The sequence below is a fragment of the Phascolarctos cinereus genome, unplaced genomic scaffold, assembly GCF_003287225.1.
Source record: "Phascolarctos cinereus isolate Bilbo 61053 unplaced genomic scaffold, phaCin_HiC Scaffold_9;HRSCAF=440, whole genome shotgun sequence".
NCBI classification, from domain to species: Eukaryota; Metazoa; Chordata; class Mammalia; order Diprotodontia; family Phascolarctidae; genus Phascolarctos; species Phascolarctos cinereus.
This window is the reverse complement of record NW_027556402.1, coordinates 230,632,866-230,652,882: the sequence shown is the minus strand read 5'-3', so window position 1 is coordinate 230,652,882 and position 20,017 is coordinate 230,632,866. Positions and strand designations below refer to the sequence as shown.

Sequence of the window (20,017 nt, the reverse complement as noted above, 5' to 3'; positions counted from 1 at the left end):
CATTCCTTTTTTGTAGTGCCTTAGAGGATCATTTTCCTAAAACCACTCCTAACCCCCGTGACTGGTCCTTCCAGTATTCTTCTTTCATTGTTAAATCCTTTCCTTTGTCCAGTCACCACCCTGATTCTTTTTTTGTTTTGTTTTGTTTGCTAGGCAGTGGGTTTAAGTGACTTGCCCAGGGTCACACAACTAGTGAGTGTTATTTTTCTGAGGCCCAAGTTGAACTCAGGTCTTCCTGACTCCAGGGCCAGTGCTCTATCCACTGCCACCTAGCTTCCCCCTTCTTGATTTTTTCAGGAATACAGTTCCTCCCTGAACTTTGCTTTACTTTCTCTTTGACATAGGTTAGGCCTTTGTAAAGGATGTTTAAAGGGATTTCAGGGAAGGACAGTGATTAAGTATAGGACAAGGCTTAGTATCCTTCCATGCTTGGATATCAGGAGTTTATATTAAATTTAAGGATGCCTTTGTATTTTTTTTGGTCAAATTTGATTTTTAGGGATCCTGGAGGATTTTTTTAAAGGGACATAATAAAGGAATATGCTAATTAGCTTTAAAATTTGGGGGGTATTTTAAGTATTTAAATAGTATTTCACATTGGAAAGGCTTAGTGATAATGGGAATATTTTAGTATTAAGAAAATGTGTAGAATCAGTTAGGTTGGTACAGAATTGATTTAGTAGGCTGACTTCTCATTCTCAGAGTCGATAGATAGACTCAAGCTCATTTACTTATTTATATTTTGGGGGTACTATTAGGCATCTAGGTGGTAAAGTCAATAGAATGCTGGGCCTGGTTAATAAAGAAGACTTGCATTCAAATTAGCTGTTTGACCCTGGGCCTCACTTTAACCTCTATCTGCCTCAGTTTATCATCTGTAAAATAAGGATAACAAAACCACCTACTTCCCAGTGTTGTTATGAGGATCAGATGTTTGTAAGGTTCTGTCCTTAAAGTGCTTTATAAATACTAGCTATTGTATTTATGACTCTTGGTGAATTTACTGGAAGGATCTTTCCAGAACTCCTATAGTACTTAACTGTACTTGACTTTTCTGACATAGAAGGAACCACCTGATATTTGTTGATATGAAATTGTACCTTTCAGTGTCTTCCTGAAATTAGCATCTTCTTTCTTTATGTAGTGCCTCTGTAATATTATTACCTCATGGTAATTTTATTGTTTTTGTTAATTTCATGGAAAGTTTTGAGTAAAGATTTTAATAATCATGAAAACAGTTGATTTTGGGGCATTCACATAGACCATTGGCAAGTTTCTCAGGTTTTTTGAACCCTAATTTTAGTCATTTCATTTTTGCTTCGGGTTATCTACATCTAACTTATTTTCTGGTATCTGTCTTCTCTACCACAGATAATTGATAATGTTAGTTTAAAGCTTAAAAATATTGATACTAGTGCTAGCCCTAGCATAAGGTTTTCTTGTCATGAAAGAATGTGTAACATGGACAGGTTCTTCCGTTAGAGATTTAAATTTGGCATCATCTCTTTGAATTTTTATCATAGGGAGATCTTGAATTGACATGTTCATGCTGCTTTTCATCTATTCCAGGAGTAACGCAAGCTATCCTGTAGTCATGATGTCCTGGTAGTGAAGAGAAGGAACCTTAATTTCCCAATCAACTTCATTATCTCATTCAAGAACTTTTTTTCTTTTTCTTTTTTCTTTTAGTGACTGGATAGTAATGTGAACAGTAGTTACATGAATGAGACTGAGAATATGTAGTTAAGGTGCAATAAAGAGTACTTTTAGTCTGGGCCAGTTTATGGCACCATCCATCTATGAATCAGTTACTTTCATGTGAATGCTATTTCTTTCTAGCCAGCCACAAAGGGAAAATAAATGATCTTTTTTTTTTTATTCCTTAAAAACTCCTTGAAGTACATATCCTACTGAGAGTAGTAGTATTTTCCACAACACGAGTTGCCAGTTAACTTTATGTACACTTTGCTTTTAGGTCTTTTGTTTACTTCAGTTGAAGGTGTTCCTTGTAAGTTTTTAAGTAAAGGCAGCCCCCACTTGTGTATCTTGGGAACCAACCAACTACTGTACAACATAGTTGATTTAGAATTTTGAACATCCTGAGCTCTTTGACAGGTTCTCCTACTGTTAATTGGATTGATGCTGGAGTCCTAAGTGACTGATGAGGAGAGTGGGGAATATTCTTATGGGGCTTACTTGGCAGTGGGTTTGCTGTCATGTGTGGAACTATAACTTCAATTTGACATGTTAAGTATTAGGTACAGGATATATGGGTGGCTGGGCAGCACAGTGGATAGAGCGCTTGGAGTCAGGAAGACCTGACTTCAAATCTAGCCTCAGACACTTACTAGCTACATGACCCCGGGCAAGTCTCTTAACCCTGTTTGCCTCAGTATCCTCATTGGTAAAATGAGCTGGAGAAGGAAATCGCAGAACACCCACTACCCTAGTATCTTTACCAGTTCAAGCAGTCATTTTTCAGTTATGTCCAATTCTTCATGAAACTATTTGGGGTTTTCTTGGTAGAGATACTGAAGTGATTTACCATTTCCTTCTCCCCTGTACCACTTAGGTGCTCAGTCTTTGCCAAGAAAGCCCCTAATGGGGTCATGAAGAGTGGGACATGACTGAAACTACTAAACACCACCACCACCACCGGATATATAAGGAATGTAGTTGTTCAGTCATTTCAGTTGTGTCGACTCTTGATAGAGATGCTGAAGTGATTTATATAAGTGTCTGAGGCAAGGTTTGAACTCAGAAGATGAGTCTTCATGACTCCAGGCCTGGCACTCTATGCACTGAACCACCTAGCATATATAGGTTTACAAAGGAAAGCTACTGAACCACTATTTTAAAAATAAATTTTTTTTAATTGATTTCATGGATCTTGGGTTAAGAACCCCTGCACCATAGACATAATTCCCTCTTAAGCATTATAGCTTGGCCAAACAAAAACAAAAAACTGGGCAAGTCCAGGGAACAGGAATTCTGTAGTTGGTAATGTTCTCAAGTTTTTATAAGTGTTTTAGTATGATCATGGAAAATTTCTATTATGTGGGATTGAACTATGCTACTTCACTAACCAAAGTGGAGTACTTGCCATTTTGTGTTCATGTTTAGGAGGGAGAAACATTTTAGTGTGTTTCTTAAATAGCTAATAGCCATAGCAAGCTTCTTTCTTAGTTTTATTGACTGTGAGGGACATTAGAAATTACCTAGTGTGGTCTTTTGTTTTGCACATGTCCTAGGATTTGTACCCAAGTTAGCATTGCTATGCTCTAATACACTATATTCTCTCTCTGATAGTTGTACTCTCTCCTTGGTTTACCATGTAAATTAACCTGATTTGGTGGTCAGGTCTACTTAAATTATTAGAAATATAGCCATTTGGTATAAGAGGAAGAGTGGTAGGCTTGTGAGGTTATCTGAAATCAAATCTTTAACTAGTTAACTAGCTTTATACTCTTGGGCCAGTCACTCTAATCCACCATTTCCTAATTTGTAAAATAGGGGAAGATAGGAAGGTATTTTGTAGCCTTAAAGTGATATATAAATATGAATTTTTAATAAAGTTAATCTGGCTAACTTCTAGCCGTTATTTATACTATAAATTTGTTCCCTTTTGTTTTTATCTTTCAAATGTTGCTTTCAAACAAAGAAACCAGTTATTTTTCCCAGTAGGAAAATTGTGTCCTAGAATCCTTCATTGGTTACCCAGGGCTGTTTCCTACACCTTCTTCTCCTTTTATACTGTCTCCCTTTGGAATATCTTCTGTTGCCTTGGGTTTAATTATCATTATCTATGCCAGAATTCTTAGATCTATTTATCTAGTCCTAATCTCTTTTTCTGACCTCCACTCTCCTCTCTAAAATAGAACTCATTGTTTTTCTTTTATTTCCATATTACTGTCCAAAGTACTGCTATCCTTCCTATTACCAAGGCTTGCAACCTAGGAGCCATCCTTATCCTTCTTTTACTCAGTTTACATATTCAGTTGGTTGTCAAGTTTTTGTCATTTCTGCTTTCACAATCTCTCTCATATATGTTCCCTTTTCTCTTCACTCACACATCTGCTACCCTGCCTGGTTCAGGCCCTCATCACTTCATGCCTAGACTATTACAGTAGCCTTGTAGATGGTTGGTCTCCAGCTCATCTCTCCTTTCTAATCTGTCTTCCACTCAGATGCCAAAGTAGTCTTCCTAAAGCCCAGGTCTGGCTGTCTCTAGCTCTTTTTTTTCCTCTCCCCTTTACTCACTCTCCTCATCCCTTTTTTTCCCTCCCCTCCACCTCCCCAACTCAATAAATTCTGGTGGCGCCCTGTTACCTCCAGTAGCAAATACAAATCCTCTGTTTGAACTTTAAGGGCCTTTACAACCTGTCCACTTATCTTTCCAGGCTTAAACTTTACTCTTCTCTCTGATCCCAGCATCACTGGCTTCCCTCCTGGCTTCTCTGGCTTCATTTGAGACTCAGAATCCTACCTTCTGTAAGAGGTAGTTCCCAGTCTCCCCTCTGCTAGTGTTTTTCCCTCTGAGATGACCTCTCATTCACACTGTATACATAGTTTTTTGTATCTAGTTGTCTTCATCTTGTCTCCACCATTAGAATATAAACTCTTTGAGGGCAAGGACTATGTTTTTGTCTTTCTTTGTGTCCTCAGTGCTTGTCACATAGTAAGCTCTTAATAAATGCTTGTTGACTTGACTTAGTGTATACTTTATATAGTGGAACAATTTTGGTGCTGTTTTAACCTGTTGAATCCTAGGGTTTATGTGTTGGACTTACGTTAAATAATTGGCACTGGGCACTTAAAACAGTAATTTCTGTTCATTATCTGTTTTTTTCCCCCATAGGCTGCTGAATATGTCCCAGAAAAAGTGAAGAAAGCAGAAAAGAAATTAGAAGAGAATCCATATGACCTTGACGCTTGGAGCATTCTCATTCGAGAGGCACAGGTTTAGTGATATAGGATTACATTTCCTTCTCTATGGGTCCAATCACACTCTTTGGTTCTGGAGTAAATATTTACATAATCATAATATTGTAAATGCTATTTATTGGTTTTTAATTTTTAGAATCAACCTATAGACAAAGCACGGAAGACATATGAACGCCTTGTTGCCCAGTTCCCCAGTTCTGGCAGATTCTGGAAACTGTACATTGAAGCAGAGGTTAATATTTTTTATTTTACTTTCCTTATATAACACCCAATAGAAATTGAAATTTACACAATAGTGATAGAAAATAGTGAAATAGGAACATAACCACAACTAGGACAAGGAGGATTTAAATGTCTCTTGCCTTTATTTTGTAAAATAGGTATAAAGGAGTAATTAAAATGAATTCTGAAATTTGGGTTTTTCACAAGCTGATGATTGTTGCATTATGGAATTGCAACAACATTAAAACAGTTTCAATGGTATTGGAGTGCTTTAGCCTTTTATTTACTTGTCGTGTCAATTTATTGCCTCCTGTGTCATTTATTTAGAACTCATTTTTCTTTTTGTTTCTACTTACAAACTAAATACGAATGGGCTTATGTGAAAATATGGAAATGTTAACCTTAGTTTCATAGGATATTTGAGTGTCTCCAATGATGTGTGAAACATTGTTTTGGGGCACACATGATTTCCAGTTTAAATTTCTGTATAAATGTATGGGTTGTCAAGGTATTGTAATCACTTAAGTAATACAAAAAGAATTTTATGTGTCTTGAGTAAAGGTTAATTTTGAAGTGAAATAAACACATTTATTTTGCTGAAGACACAAAATTTAGACAAAATTTACTTGTAGAAATTCCTGAATTTTTATAGTAGCCATAGAAAAGGTTTAAAATTCATTTAATATTAATTAATTAATTAAGCCTTCTTGTTCGCCATTTTAAAATGTGAGGTCAGGGCAGTAGGTTAAATATTAATGAATTTAATCATTTGAAATTGATTTTTATAAATGTTTAAAGTCCAAATTAAGCTACAAGTTGTCTGTCTTATAACCACTTTTATTTGGGATAGGAACTTCTCAATGTAAATTCTCCACATGCCTAGCTACACTGGAACCTTTTTATAACATGATCTCACCGTATATTATCACATTTATGACAACATGGGCCTCTCTTGTTGCCAGAAGTGCTGAAAGGACTTCACTGTAGCACAGTTTCATCTGTGATGTGTTCTACAATATGGCCTCTACAGATAGCATTATAGAGAGGCTCCAGTGTACTAATTTTACTTGTGGTCTGCTGAATGATAACATTTTGCAACATTTGGAAGAGATTAGATTAGAAGAGTGTGAACATTTTGTGTGTATGTTGCTCTGTGCGTGTGTGTATGTGTGTGTGACACATACCTTATGCGGCGTCTAGTTGCATTTCTTCTTCTGCTTCACATGCTCTGAACAAGTCTTTGAGGATGCCTCGCTCATTCTTTGGTAACATATCTTCCCCTTTAAAACTAAACCATCATATTAGACTGCCACAAATATAACAGGTGAGTGAATAGCCCTATCTGAATTGCAGACATCTTTGCTGCTCTCTGTCACTCAGTAAAGGAAGGAACCTGGATCACCTGAACCTGATCTGCATTGCAGTGCTGGCTTTACAGAGAAACTAGCTTACGTGCAAGCTCATCAGAAATAATTGTATATCGTATGTAATATATTCTCAATAATGGAAATATGATAGTTCTTTGTATTAGAAACATTACATTTATACCACTCACCTCCTGACCGAGAAGTGATGAATTTAAAATGCAGAAAGAGACATACATTTTCAGACATCGCCAATGTGGGAATTTTTTTTTTGCTGATCTATGCAGCTACAACTCTAGGGCTTTAATTTTCAGTTTTTTTTTTTCCCCCTCTACAAGGCAGGGAGTAGTTGGAGGAAGAGACGGATTCATAAATAACTTTTTAAAAACTTCTTAGAAAGATGTTGAGACAGTAGCCAAATAATGAAATTGGGAATTGACAAAAACTCCCTAATTCATTAGTCTAGAAAATACACCATAGATCTTTAGTAAAGATATTGAGATTTTAGCTATAAGATGCAAGCTACATTCTAAAGGAATAGAGTGTTTTTTCAGAATATTTGCAACCAACTTGAATTCAGGGGACTTAAAAAACAAGTTTATACTCATTTCATGACAGTGTTTCAGAGCTGGCCATCCTTAACTTTATTTGCCTCAGTAATTTTATGAAATGTTTGCTACGATAATTCCTGGATGATGCAGGGAAATATGGTTGTGAAAGAGTTTTTTTGGTTTGTTTTTTAAAACCATAAAACTATAAAGATTGTGTACTTTGTATTTTGTGGCATCATTTACTTGGTTAGGAATTAATATAGTAGTTCATTTCCTTACTTTAGAAACAATTATTTCTGAGATATATTTCTTTACTGATAATTAGCTCTCAGTTTTCCCCCAGATTTAATATTTAGTTTTTACACTTACATCAGAGTTAACACTTTTTCTTTGGTCATCCCACTTAATTTGGCATTCTTGAATGGCATATGTAACATTTCAACTTCTTAAGGTGATAGAGAACATGGTGGCTGGCATAATACATAAGAGAAAATTCATAATACTTGCTAAGCTGCTCTAAATTATTATAAGATTTGCAATGTGTACCTGTAAGAAAATGAGATTTTGTTAGCATATTCATATTATTCACTTAGGAAGGCTCTTAATTTCATTCAGTAGCTCATTCAACAAAATATTAATAATGTATTCAGCTGATCTGAGCATAATGAGCCCAACAAAGTATTGCTGTGATTTTCCCAAAGAGAGGGAAACCAGTGATATGTGAATAAGTTATCCTCTCTCCACCCCCAATAGAGAGAAAGGAAGGGTAAATAAAATTTTGAAATTATTTTTATATACACAGTGACAAAACTATTGCAAAACATTTTTTAATTCTTCCTTCCAGTGTCAGTGATAAGAATAAGGTAAAAATCAGAGCTTAAGTTTTAAAGTTGAAACAGTTAAAATGAAAGCAAATATAGATGATTTTATTTAATAGGAGTAATAGCTCATTAGTTTAAATATTGGCCAGTGGGATTTTTTTTTTTTTACACATAGAGTAAAATAACAGTAGTTAACCATTTAATGTGTATTAGAAACATGAACTATAAATTATGTCATTCATTTTGCAGAAGACATTTGTTTGTAATAGTGAAATGGATTACTTTTCTTACTATGCAAATTGATCTGTTATTGTGATTTTTAAAATAATTTTTTTTATTAAAAAGTCTGCAACGACCAGCTCTTTTTGTGTATCCATGTGATATTTAAAAATCTATTCAAATTACTTTGGACCACAGTTTTGCCCAAAAGTATGTGAACTACGTATACTAGGTCTTTAATTTCAAAAAATGAATTAAATATCCCTTATATTTTTAGTTCATCATTTTCATAGTTTAAGTCATATCTATGTTGAGGTTTTTGATACTTGGCCATATAACTTATTAGACATGAGTTTGAAAACTCATGTCTAATAAATAAACATTAGTAATAGAGTCCAAATATCACCTTGCGTGATCAAACTATTTTTTTGTTTTTTTAATTGTGGGATAGACCTTTTCACAAGTCTCATTGAGCATACAGCTATATTTAAATATTTTAAATAAAAGTAGTTTGTGTTCTAAGAAATGCCATTTCATATATTCCCTGGGTCACATGGAGTACAACACTGCTATAATAACCATTGAGAAGAAACAGCTTTTGAATCTTACATTATTTTGAATAGTTAAGAAAATGACAATTAGTGTCAAAATTGGAACACTTTTGACGCTTAACATTAGAATTGTAGAATATGAATACACACACGTGTCTTATTTACTGTTCTTAATTATTCTATACATGATACAAACTTATGTGTAGGCAATGAAGACATAGAAACTGTGCTGCAGCATTCTATTACGTTAGGTGCAACTCAGGTTTTCTGAGTTGTAACATTTTATGAAGATACTTACAATTTTTTGCCTATTGAAGGATGTTTTTGATGGTAGCTAAATAAGTAATGAAAATGCTGCTACTACTAGGATGAATGTTTTGTTAATGCAAGTTGTAATTCTTGAATAAAAATATGTAGTGAGTTGATTGCTTCTTTTGAAAAATGTTGAATTTAAAAAATTTGTCCCTTATTCTTCAGTTTTATCTTTATCTTACATATAATAGATTAAAAAAACATATGCCATTTAAAAAATAGGCTTTCTGCTTGGGAAATCGAAGTGACTTCAGGATGGAGCTGGAGTGACCTAAATCGAAATAAACTTCTCCACTGCTAACGTTCCTCTTTAATATTTTTTTGAGCTAGCCTTCAATTATATTGTATTGGAACTTTATTTGTATAAATATAGACATGTGACTTTTACAAGTAGCCAACTCTATATGATGCTTACCCTTCTGTATACTCCATACTGCATATATCATGTAGCTAATAGTTTTTTTCCTGTTTTATCCTTAGCCTAAAATCTGTACGTTTTCCTGATGGACTTGCTCTTTTTCTGTTTGTAATAAATGTTGGTCCATGTCTGTGTGATTATTACAGATTTTATCGTAGAAATCAACTGTGCTTTTTTGTTTGTATGATATGCTTTTCTGAAAACTAGTCTCATACCGATGTATAAATGTAGGAGTGTATAATTTTGATTGGAGATGGGGGTGTGAAATTTTCTTGCAAACACACATTTTGTGCTAGCACAGAATGGATCAGATTATGAAGGCAATCAACTCAAATAGTTGAATAACTTAATATTTAAGGAAAGGAATATGTTGAAAGAATACCTAATATGGATAGATATTAGTCCTTTGAACATCTTTTAGTGTTTATTAAAGTGCTTTTCCTTTCCCACGTCTCACCCCTTCATTCGTAGCACAGGTCCTGTCTTTCCATTTCCACAAAAAGGAAGTATGTTCTCTTGGTAATTACTCTTCATTTAACACTTTTCAAACTTATCATGTAAAGTCATTGTCTGAAGTAAAGGAAATTTGCCTCAGATATTTCTTTTGAACAAGTAATTCATTTCCAAATCCACAATAAAATCTTACATTTTCTTTTTCCTCATATATTTTGTTAGAAGCACAAAAGCCATTTTTAAAATATTTAGCCTAATGTATTTGGGAGGTACAAGGTTTTCCAACATTAATGTTTTTCTCAATTACAAATCACTTCACACCATACAATTGTTTTTATGTCTCAGTCATTTTGTTTAAGTAAAAGCAGTTCATTGACAGACGCTGAAAGAAATGTACATTTTCTTACCTTTTTAAACATATGAGCAGGTTTTCATTTAGTCACCATGTAGTGTAGTACATTCATACCTAGCAATATGAATGTTCATTTTTAGCCACCATAGTAGCAGAAAGTACTAGGATTTGAGACATAATGGTATGTAAGGCGCAATGTGTCCATCCAAAACTTGAGGGCAAAATAGACTGTTACTTAGATTCATTGATTATTATTCTTCGGATTATTATGAAGATGTTGTTGAATGGAAATAAACTTTTACATGTTACTTAAGTACTGGGCAATTTACTTTCTTGTTGCTTTCAGTTTATATGTTATTATGTATATGGTTATTTTTATTGTAATACATTTGGTCTCCTGCCCCCAGCAAGTATTTAGTTGTCACAATAGTTATCCTTCCACCTATTTACTCCATGCAATCCAATGTCCATGAATGAACAGAACAAAAAATATTGATAGCAATATTGACAAAAAATATCAACAGAGCAAAAATGGTAGCACATGTATGTTATTATTTAGAAGGCTGAGTATTTTGCAAATTAAACCTTGCCCAAAGGAAAAAAAATACATAATATTAATTCTGACTTGAGATACTTGTCATGAGCAAATATTCCTGCCCATTTGGGAACTGTTTTGGCCATCTCTTTTTAAGTCAGAAAAATAAAATTCTGAAAGCTAAAATTCCTCAAAAGTACTTTCTAATAGATTTGTACTTTGGGGGATTTACATCAGTATTCACTGGGCTTTGCCTTTCTACGTGTAATGACTAAGCTTTTGATTAGGGTTTAATGGAAAGAAACATGGAGTTGGAGTCAGAGACATGGGTTTAAATCTTGGCCCTATTATCTATAAACAAATCACTTTGACCAGTCTGTGCCTTCTTTTCCTTGTCTGTAAAGTGAAGGGACTGCACTAGGTGATTTATCTCTTTCAGCTCTAAATCCTGTGATTTTATGAACTCGTCTAGACTCAACCTGCAACTGAATGCACATGTGCCAGATTTCAAATGCACACTATGATACCGTTAGTTGGAATAGCTTTTTAAATAGCTTATGTTCCATCTACCTATTAGAAGTGGCTATGTAAGTGATTTAGCGTACAATCATAATTTATGCATTGGTGCAGATTGCTTTTTTCAAATTAGTAGAGCACTTAGATAATTTCCGAAGAGTTACATTATCAAATAAGTCTGTGAATTAGTTTTCTTCACCTACAATTTATCTGGAAATTCAGTAAGTACTTTGATTCATTGGCATGAGTTTGAGTGGATTATAGATGACAGAACTTGATAGAAGGCATCTTAGAGAATATCATGTCCAACTTAATATGTTTATAAGAATTACCCTCTACAGGGTCTGTAACTTGCCTATTGCATGAGGGTTGCCCAGTGTTAATTAGCTCATTTTAAAACATTCTTTCTCTGGGTAAGCTGTATTGCCATTTTCTGTCAGGAGGAATATCCTTGCTTTTCCAAAATTCAACTACATGCTGAATCAAAGAAGTTAATTTCCTTTGGAACTTTGTTTCCAAAGCTCATTGCTTTCCATTTGCATATGTGCTTTATCTTTTTGAAAACACTTTTAAATGTATGATTTTTTTCTTTAATCCTGTGGGTGACCAACTAAGACCATGGAAGTTGTGGTACCTTATTTATCTGTTACCTGAATATCTATAGTTTGAATTTAACAACTGTAGAGGCCCTTTCCACATAAGCCACTTGATAGAGAGACAAGTTACATACTTTTTTGTATCCACAGCTTGAGTACACTTTGAATACATTAATTTATTAAGCAGTTATTGGTTATATTATGATAAAACTATTTTTCTTCTCTCCCCTTCTTCTAACTCCCCATATGCATTCATTAATCAATAAATGACAAAGCCAGGATTTGATGCCCAGGTTTCCTTATTCTAGTTTGGTCTTCCCTCCTGAACTATTTTATTCATGTAATTTTAGAAAATGTAGGATTTTTAAAAACGTGGTTTTGAGTACTTATTGTATGCCCAGGACTGCTCTAAGTGTGTTTCAGTTTGTAGTTTTCACTGCACAATTGAGGTCACCCAAGGATTTGGCATTTCTGGCCTGATTTTTAGGTTCCAGAGAATTTATGCACATGGTACATATATGTGTCATACGTATATATATAAAACACACACACACACACATACAGCTAAACTAATTTTAGAGGTCTGTGTCCTCAGGACTTTGGAGATTTTCTTTTCTGCACTGTAACTTAATTCTGCTTTAAATATATGAGATTATAGGAAATCTCATCTTATGAAGTAGAAATGACCAAGACTTGCTTTCTATTCAATAAACATTTTCTGTTTTCAGAAAAGTATGCTATTAACACAAATGTGACCATATTTTTTATATAAAATTTTTAAAGTAGATTGTGTTAACTTTTAAAGATCACATTTAAGGGGGCTCTTAAAGCCTGATTTTATTATATTTTTTGTTATTTTACAATCAAGTTTTACTTAGTCAAACGTTATTATGGATACGTTTAAATAAAATTATGGAGGCATTAAAATAGCTGTTTTTCATAACATTCCAAATTGGTCTTAGACCTTAGGGTAACAAAGGACATTCTGATTTAATAGGAATAACTTTAAAGTCACTAAAGTCCACTTGGTGATTTTTGCTAAATGGGCCAGCAGCCTAAATTTAAGTTAATGCTGCTTAAGTACTGGAGAATCTAAAAATATCTAAAAAATCTAAAATTAAGTTGTCTCAACTGGTTTTGTCTATTTTATATTGTGACATGATTTTAGTAAATGGAAACCTAGTTTTCTGATGCATTAGCATATATTTTTATGGGACCTGTAATTTCATTGGTAGCAGTAACTCCCATAATGGGAACTGCTTTCACCCATGCATATCCATATTTCTAATATAACTTTTAAAATCTTAGAATTAATTTAGGGCACTAAGAACATTAGTACACTCACACAAGTTAGTGTGTTTTAGAGGTTGGTTGAACTGGCATCCAAATCTTATTTTTCCAAAGCTGGCTCTGAATCCAATAGCCTATGTTGGCTTCTTTAAAATATTTCTCATTTACATATACTTATCTATATACACACAGAGGTGTATATATATATATGTATAAAAGTATGTGTATTATGTTGTGCACACTAAAACTGTAAGAATGATGTACTTGGTGTTTGTGCTACAGGAGTATCCTTTTAGTATTTCTAGTTAGAAATCCCTTTTGGACTAAATTTCAAACCATGGAGGTTGTAGTTAAATTAGTAATAAATACTATTTTAGGTAAATATGTTTTAAGAAATATTAGTAATATAAAAACCTATATGGATAGGAATATTTAATAGTTGCCATTCATGATTCTCACTAGGCTTAAAAAGGAAGAAAAAAGTTTATTGGTCATTCATAAACAAGTTGGACCTTAGGGAATGTTGTAAATAAATAAGAGGGGCAATATGGTCCAATGGGAAGTGCTGCATTTGGAGCCAAAAGAATCTTGATTCAAGTGAAGCTCTGATGTTATGTTTGATGTTAAGTCATTTTAACCTCTAGTTATCAGTCCCTCGCTCTGTAAAGTGAAGTGCTTAGATAAGAGGGCCATCTGTTTCAGCTCTAAGTCTGTGATCCAGTGAAATAGATTTTATATTTTTAAAGGAAGTACTCAAAGTTTCATCAGGAAAAAATGACATACGTGGTTTGTCATTGATTTTCTTTTTCTTAAAATTGAATTTCTCTAAACTTGATATGTATGGGATCTTTGAAAAACAAAGATCTTTTTTTTTCCTTCAAATTATTTAATCTCCTAGCTTCAGTTTCCTCATCAGCAAAATAACAATATAACTTATACTACGTAACATGTTAGGAAAGGACATTTTGAATATTAAAACACTATAGATATGTTGAAGGCTATACAATCATTTGTGTTTCAATGGCTTTATGGCCATTTTTGTATCTCAGCAATGCATTGAACAAAATTTTTTCCAGTCTCTAGTTAAAATCTTTTGCCAAGTGATTTACAGTATAAATGTACTTTTGAAATCTTTCCTAGCATAAATGCTAAACAAGGTTTCTATAAAATTAATAATAAAATAGTCATGTTTGAGAATGAGTGTTTTTTTATGTAGTTGCCTATCTTATCGCAAGCTATTGCTGTTAATAGAATGTAAGCTCCTTGAGGGCAGGGATTGTTTCTGTAACTCCAGGCACATTCCCTGGCTTTTAGTAGGTGCTTAATAAATTTTTGTTCAATTAATGATAGCAGCATCATAAAACTTTATTGTTTTCTTGGCCATCCTTGAGTAAATTTATGCTCTGCTGACATGGTTTAAATACTTTCTGATGTTGTAGAAAATATTTCGATGAATTTTGAAGGGTTTCTTTGAAGAAACACAAGGAAATAGTTGAACTTTACTAATAAGGAAGATATAGTTGAAAGTGAATGGGTTTTAATATAAAGTAGTTGTGTTACTTTGGGCATACCACTAGAATTCTCTGGTTTTTGATGGGTGGGATTCTTGATAATATATGGTACCATTCACCTCTGAAGCTATTGAGCATGAACTAAAGCATGTACTAATCTATTTCTACCTAAATCTATTTTATAAAATTTATATTTTTTTATACCAATACTCTAGTTCAGGACCCTCCATCTCACAGCACTGTTGACATATACAATATCCGATCTAAATTGGACTGCTAGTAGCTGGTCTCCTATCTTACTCTACACTCCCCATGTATTTGTACAGATGATCTTCTCATGCCAATGAAATCCTCTTCATGGACCAGCTCAGGTATATTACCCCCATATTATATTTCCAGTTTTACCTAGTTGAAACTGAATCCTTAAAATCATTGGATTTTATACCGATTTTAGAGATTTCTTTTACCCTTAATCTGTTCTGCTTTGTCATTCGTGTACATGTTTTATCCTGTACTGTTAAGTAAGATCTTTGAAGAAAGACATAATTTTTCAACTTTGTTCCCCATATCTAGTGCCTTATACTTATTAGGTGCTTAATTAATATTTGTAGAATTAAATGCCTAAAACTTTCAGGAAAATATCTTTTGAGAGGAAAAATAGAATGGCTTTGGATGTAGCCTCCAGAGATGAAGTTTTACTGTATATATCTATTTTTAATTTTTATTTTTAAAAATTTTGCAGTATGGTATGATGGAGAATTATTTGGGGTCGTATACTTTTTCATGCTGCCTGAAAATCAGAGGTAGTTCTTTTTTCAAGATTATTTATGGAACACTGATCCCTGCTTCATTCTTTCAATAATTTATAGGTCTGGCAAATATTACTGTGATGGCTCAAATTTCTAAGATTTAAGTGACCAGATTTTTCTTTTTATAATATTGTCTAAGAAATTCTCCCAGATATTTTGTTTTAATGAAATTGTGTATCAGAAATCAGTTACATCACATTATTTTTTAAACTTTAATAGTCACATCAATTATTTTTTTAATCTGTAGGCATCAGAAATACAACAGTGACCCAAGGGGTGTTATCAGTCTATGATTGTAGAACTCAATTTTTGTTCCCCCCTTCTCCTTAATTGTATAGCTTGGTTTGTGGTAAACCTTAAAATAGTGATCCTCGTTCTTCCAAAGATATGCCTGACAATCTTGGCTTTACAAAATCTGAATTTAGGGAGTAATTATAAGTTAAAAATACAGCTACTAGTGGCTAACAAAAACATTTTTAAAAACTAATCAGTGAACATTTTTATGACTCTACAGATAAGAGCAACCATAAAAGATGTTTATATTAGTTAAGAAGGATAGCTTTCACCTTACAGTTCTGCTTTTAAAGTTTTCTTGTTTCCTATAAAATTAATAATAGTTCCTACCTCACAGGGTTGTTGTGAGGCTCAAATGAAATAATGTATGTAAAGAATTTTGTAAACCTTAAAGCTCTTGCTATATACTAGCTATTAGAATTTTGCTGTTTTTCATATTTTTTTCATACAATTTAGAACTATCCAGTCTACCAGAGTTTGGGTGGACTTTCAAATTACATTTCCTCAGAAAAATTCTTTGCTTGGATTGGGTAAGTATTACTAATTGGAAGGCAACAAAGAAATTTATGAGAATATACTTTTGGCCTAAAATAGTGTAGTTGTTTTCATTGAACATTAGCCTATTAGAGGACTTTTAATGGTGTTTTGGAAGTTAAGATTTTCATTTCAAGATGGAGTTACGTTCTTGAGCTTAAAGCAAGGCAGATATTTAGGATTTAGTTATTTTATTCTATCAATCCTGGGTTAGAATTTAGAAAAAAGTCTAAATGTTCCCCATAATTCCTAGTCTTCATTTTTTTTTCCCCAAAGAAAAACAGGTGCTTAATGAAAAAAAAATCTTAGATTTCTCTCATTAGCTTACAGCATAGTGGTGGTGGTCATTGAATTGGGAGGCAGAAAACCTCCCAGCACTTTCACTAACTAGCTGTTTGACTTGGGGCAATTCTGTCTCTCATTTTAAGTCTCTACAAAACACACATTTAAACCACTTACCACAGAATTTCAAGAGTTGGAAAGGAACCTTAGAAACCATTTAGTACAACCTGTACATGAATGCTATCTTTACATCCCCAAGAGGTCATCCAGACTTTCTTCAAAGACCCCTAAATGAGGAAGATTTTCCTACTTCCCAAGACAACTAATTTTTAACTTTGGGATATCACTAATGGTCAAGATTTTGTTTACATCAAGCTGGAATCTGCCTTTCTGCAATTTCTAGTTATTGCGTCCAGTTCTACCATCTAGGGCCAAAAAACAAGTTTAAACTTAGAAGTACTTCAAGACAGCTGTCATGTTTCCCCTAAGTCTAAAACATTCCCATTGTCTTCCATTGATACGAGCTCAAGACATGTCACCATCGTTTCCCCCTTCCAATGGATGCGCTCTAGCTTGCGCTTTACTTGAATATGGTGGCCAGCACAGATTAAAATTCTCCATATGTGCATTTACCTGGGCAAAGTATAGTGCTTCCACCAACTCCCATGTTCTGGTTGTTAATTATGCTTTTTGATTCAAATAAAATTGCATTAACTATTTTGGAGACCCATTATTCTAATGGGTCACCAGATATTTTAGATGTGAATTTGGCCTTAGCCAGCTCTCATGTCTTATGGTTGACTTTAAAATACTCTTTTTGAGAAAGTTGTATATTCACTATGAAGTTTTTTTTTAATGGCATTGGAATTATGAAAAATATTTGTTGAGATATTGTGTTGTATGAGTTATAGGTTGCCCATTAATCTTAAAAAAAAAAAGTTAAATGTGAAGTCACCATCAATACCTACTACTTAAAATTAGAAGAACTCATTATTGCTAAGAGATCTTTAGCCCTAAAACCAATTGTTTAAATCATTTTTACATATGGGGAAGAGTTCACAATTCCATAACTCAATTTCCTTTTTGGGTAATTACCAAAATTATTGAGCTTAGGCTAGACAGAAAAATATTTCCTAATGGGAATTCTCTTAAGTTTAAAATTGCAGCTCTGGGGAATACTTCAAGTTTTAGAAGTCACCTTCCATAATTATGCTAGTCACTGACACTGTCACCCTTTAAGAGACATCGTCGCTCTTTTGTAAGAAGAGAAATGCACTCACAGAAAAGCTGTTTTCATCTAGGCTTTGCCACCTACTAGTGTGCAATTTGGGGCAATTAACTTCAAACTGTCTCAGTTCCTTCATCTGTAAAATGTTAATAACAATACTTGTCCCACTGTTAGACTTAAGAACAATTTGAAACCGTCTTTAAAATAACTTTAAAATTTTAAGGTGCTGGTAATTATGGTGGGTGCTAAGGTGGCACATTAGCCAGAGTATTAAAAATAAATCAGGTAGTACTCCGTAATATCACCAATTCCAGTAGTGAAATTGACTCAGATTATTTTTTAAAAATCTTTTAGATACCTTTTGTTTTTATTTCACCTTTATTTAGCAATGTATCCATCTTCCCCTTCCCACTGGTCCATGGCTTCTTGCTTTAAAGAAATGAATCAGCATATCAGTAGAGTCTGACACATACCACACACATATGATGTTCCACACTCTTAGGCTCCCATCTATGGGAAGAAGAGAGTTAACTTTTTTTTTTCACTTTCTCTTGCCAAAGTTGTTGAATGCCAATTCATAATTACACCCAAGAAACCATCTGACAGTCCGAACACCAGCTGGGTGTTCTGATGGATTTTTATGTAAAGAAAATTATTAATAATTGCACATGAAGTTTTGCCATTAAATTCTGTGGGTAAAAGAATGACATCTTCCATTTTCTTAGGAAACTTAAACAGTTAATCTTTGTGTGTTACTTGTGATTCACTGTGTGAAGCTTGACCTAAAGTGGTTTTGTTTAAAGAAAGTGTACAGTACATCTATATCTTGCCTTCATTATATAGTACTCCAAGCATATAAGTACATTTTAAATCTAAAGTAGAAGAAGGAATAAGAAACTTTTAGTTGTGATAGTTAATAGCAAGGTCTAGAAGCTGAGTGCTATTCAAAATTTATTGATTTATTACTTGGCATTTGAGTAGATGATTTGTGACTATTAAGATGAAATTGGACCATACCACTTGTGTGGCAGCCTGGGTTTACGTTTCTGGTGTTAGGAAGTGTGATAGGACATTGAACATTCAAGTGGTCATGAAATCTCCAAGCGTTGCCAGTGGAATACAAGTGCTATGTGGGCTCATCAAACTGAAAAGGTTTGGTGTTCTGGTTCTGTGTCTTTTGGCTAAGGACCAGCCTAGTGAAGTTCAGAGAAACTCATCAGTAGATTGGCTACCATGGTAAATTTTTCAGTCATAGTAACTTGAAAGACCATCTACTAAGTCATAAAGGGGCTATGATCTCTGACAATGTGCGATGTATATCCATGCCAATACAATTGCATATTGAAGAGGCATCAGAAGATCCATAGTTTAACCAGTGTGAATACTTTTTTAAATTATATAAATTACACTGAGTTCTTGGTAACGAAAAGTTTCATCACCTGGTGGTCCAACTGGTAATGAACCTCTTTGAACTTAGGCTGTTAGATGTTGCCAGGCTTTCCTATATTCTAGATCTATATGCAGAACTAGGCTTGTGTTGGTGCCCAGAACTTTAGCTGACATTGGTAAATCTTTAAAATAACCCCAGGATCACCTTCACAAGAGCTTAATGTTAGAATGCTCATAATGGCTAACTATTTGAGTTAGGATCTGAACTTAAGTATATGCTTGGTACTGATATAAATTTGGATAATAGAATAACAAGGGTTGGATGTCTGTAAGTGGAAGATATCTGACATTTTCACAGGAAAAAAAACCTTGTCTTTTGCCCTTGATGGTTTTATTTCATTTTTAAATCATGAATTTGATTAGTAAAGAAGTAAAACTAATATCCCTTCTTAGTCTGTAAAGCTTTTAATATTTTATGATAGCTGTGAGGTTAATTGGATGTCACATAAAAGTAATTTTGAGATTCAGCTTTAAGAAAATTGATATTTAAAGGAGCATTAGGGCAACCCCCCCATTTTTCTGTTATGAGTACACCTTAAGAACAGTGACCTTTGTTTTTTAATAAAAGTTTGTAACAATGACTTGCATTTGTTTTGGTTGAAACAGTGCCCTTATTCTGAAACATCTTTTATTGTGAAAATGTTTTTGAACTATCATAACAAAATTCTACGTTGGAGGCACATCAAAAGAGATCCACAGTTTAGTCAGTGAAATTTCTTAAATGACAGATATCCCCAAACAGTGGGTTTTAAGAGTCCCTGTTAAG

General features: G+C 33.7%; 1 protein-coding gene across 1 annotated transcript in view; it reads left to right on the top strand.

Moving 5' to 3' along the window:
- CSTF3 (cleavage stimulation factor subunit 3) overlaps positions 1 to 20,017 on the top strand; it is an 81,923-nt gene that overhangs the window by 14,149 nt on the left and 47,757 nt on the right. The window contains exons 4-5 of the mRNA XM_020963923.2: positions 4,859 to 4,960; positions 5,081 to 5,176. Of these exons, the coding sequence (XP_020819582.2) occupies positions 4,859 to 4,960; positions 5,081 to 5,176 (198 nt within the window). The remainder of the gene's footprint in view (positions 1 to 4,858; positions 4,961 to 5,080; positions 5,177 to 20,017) is intronic.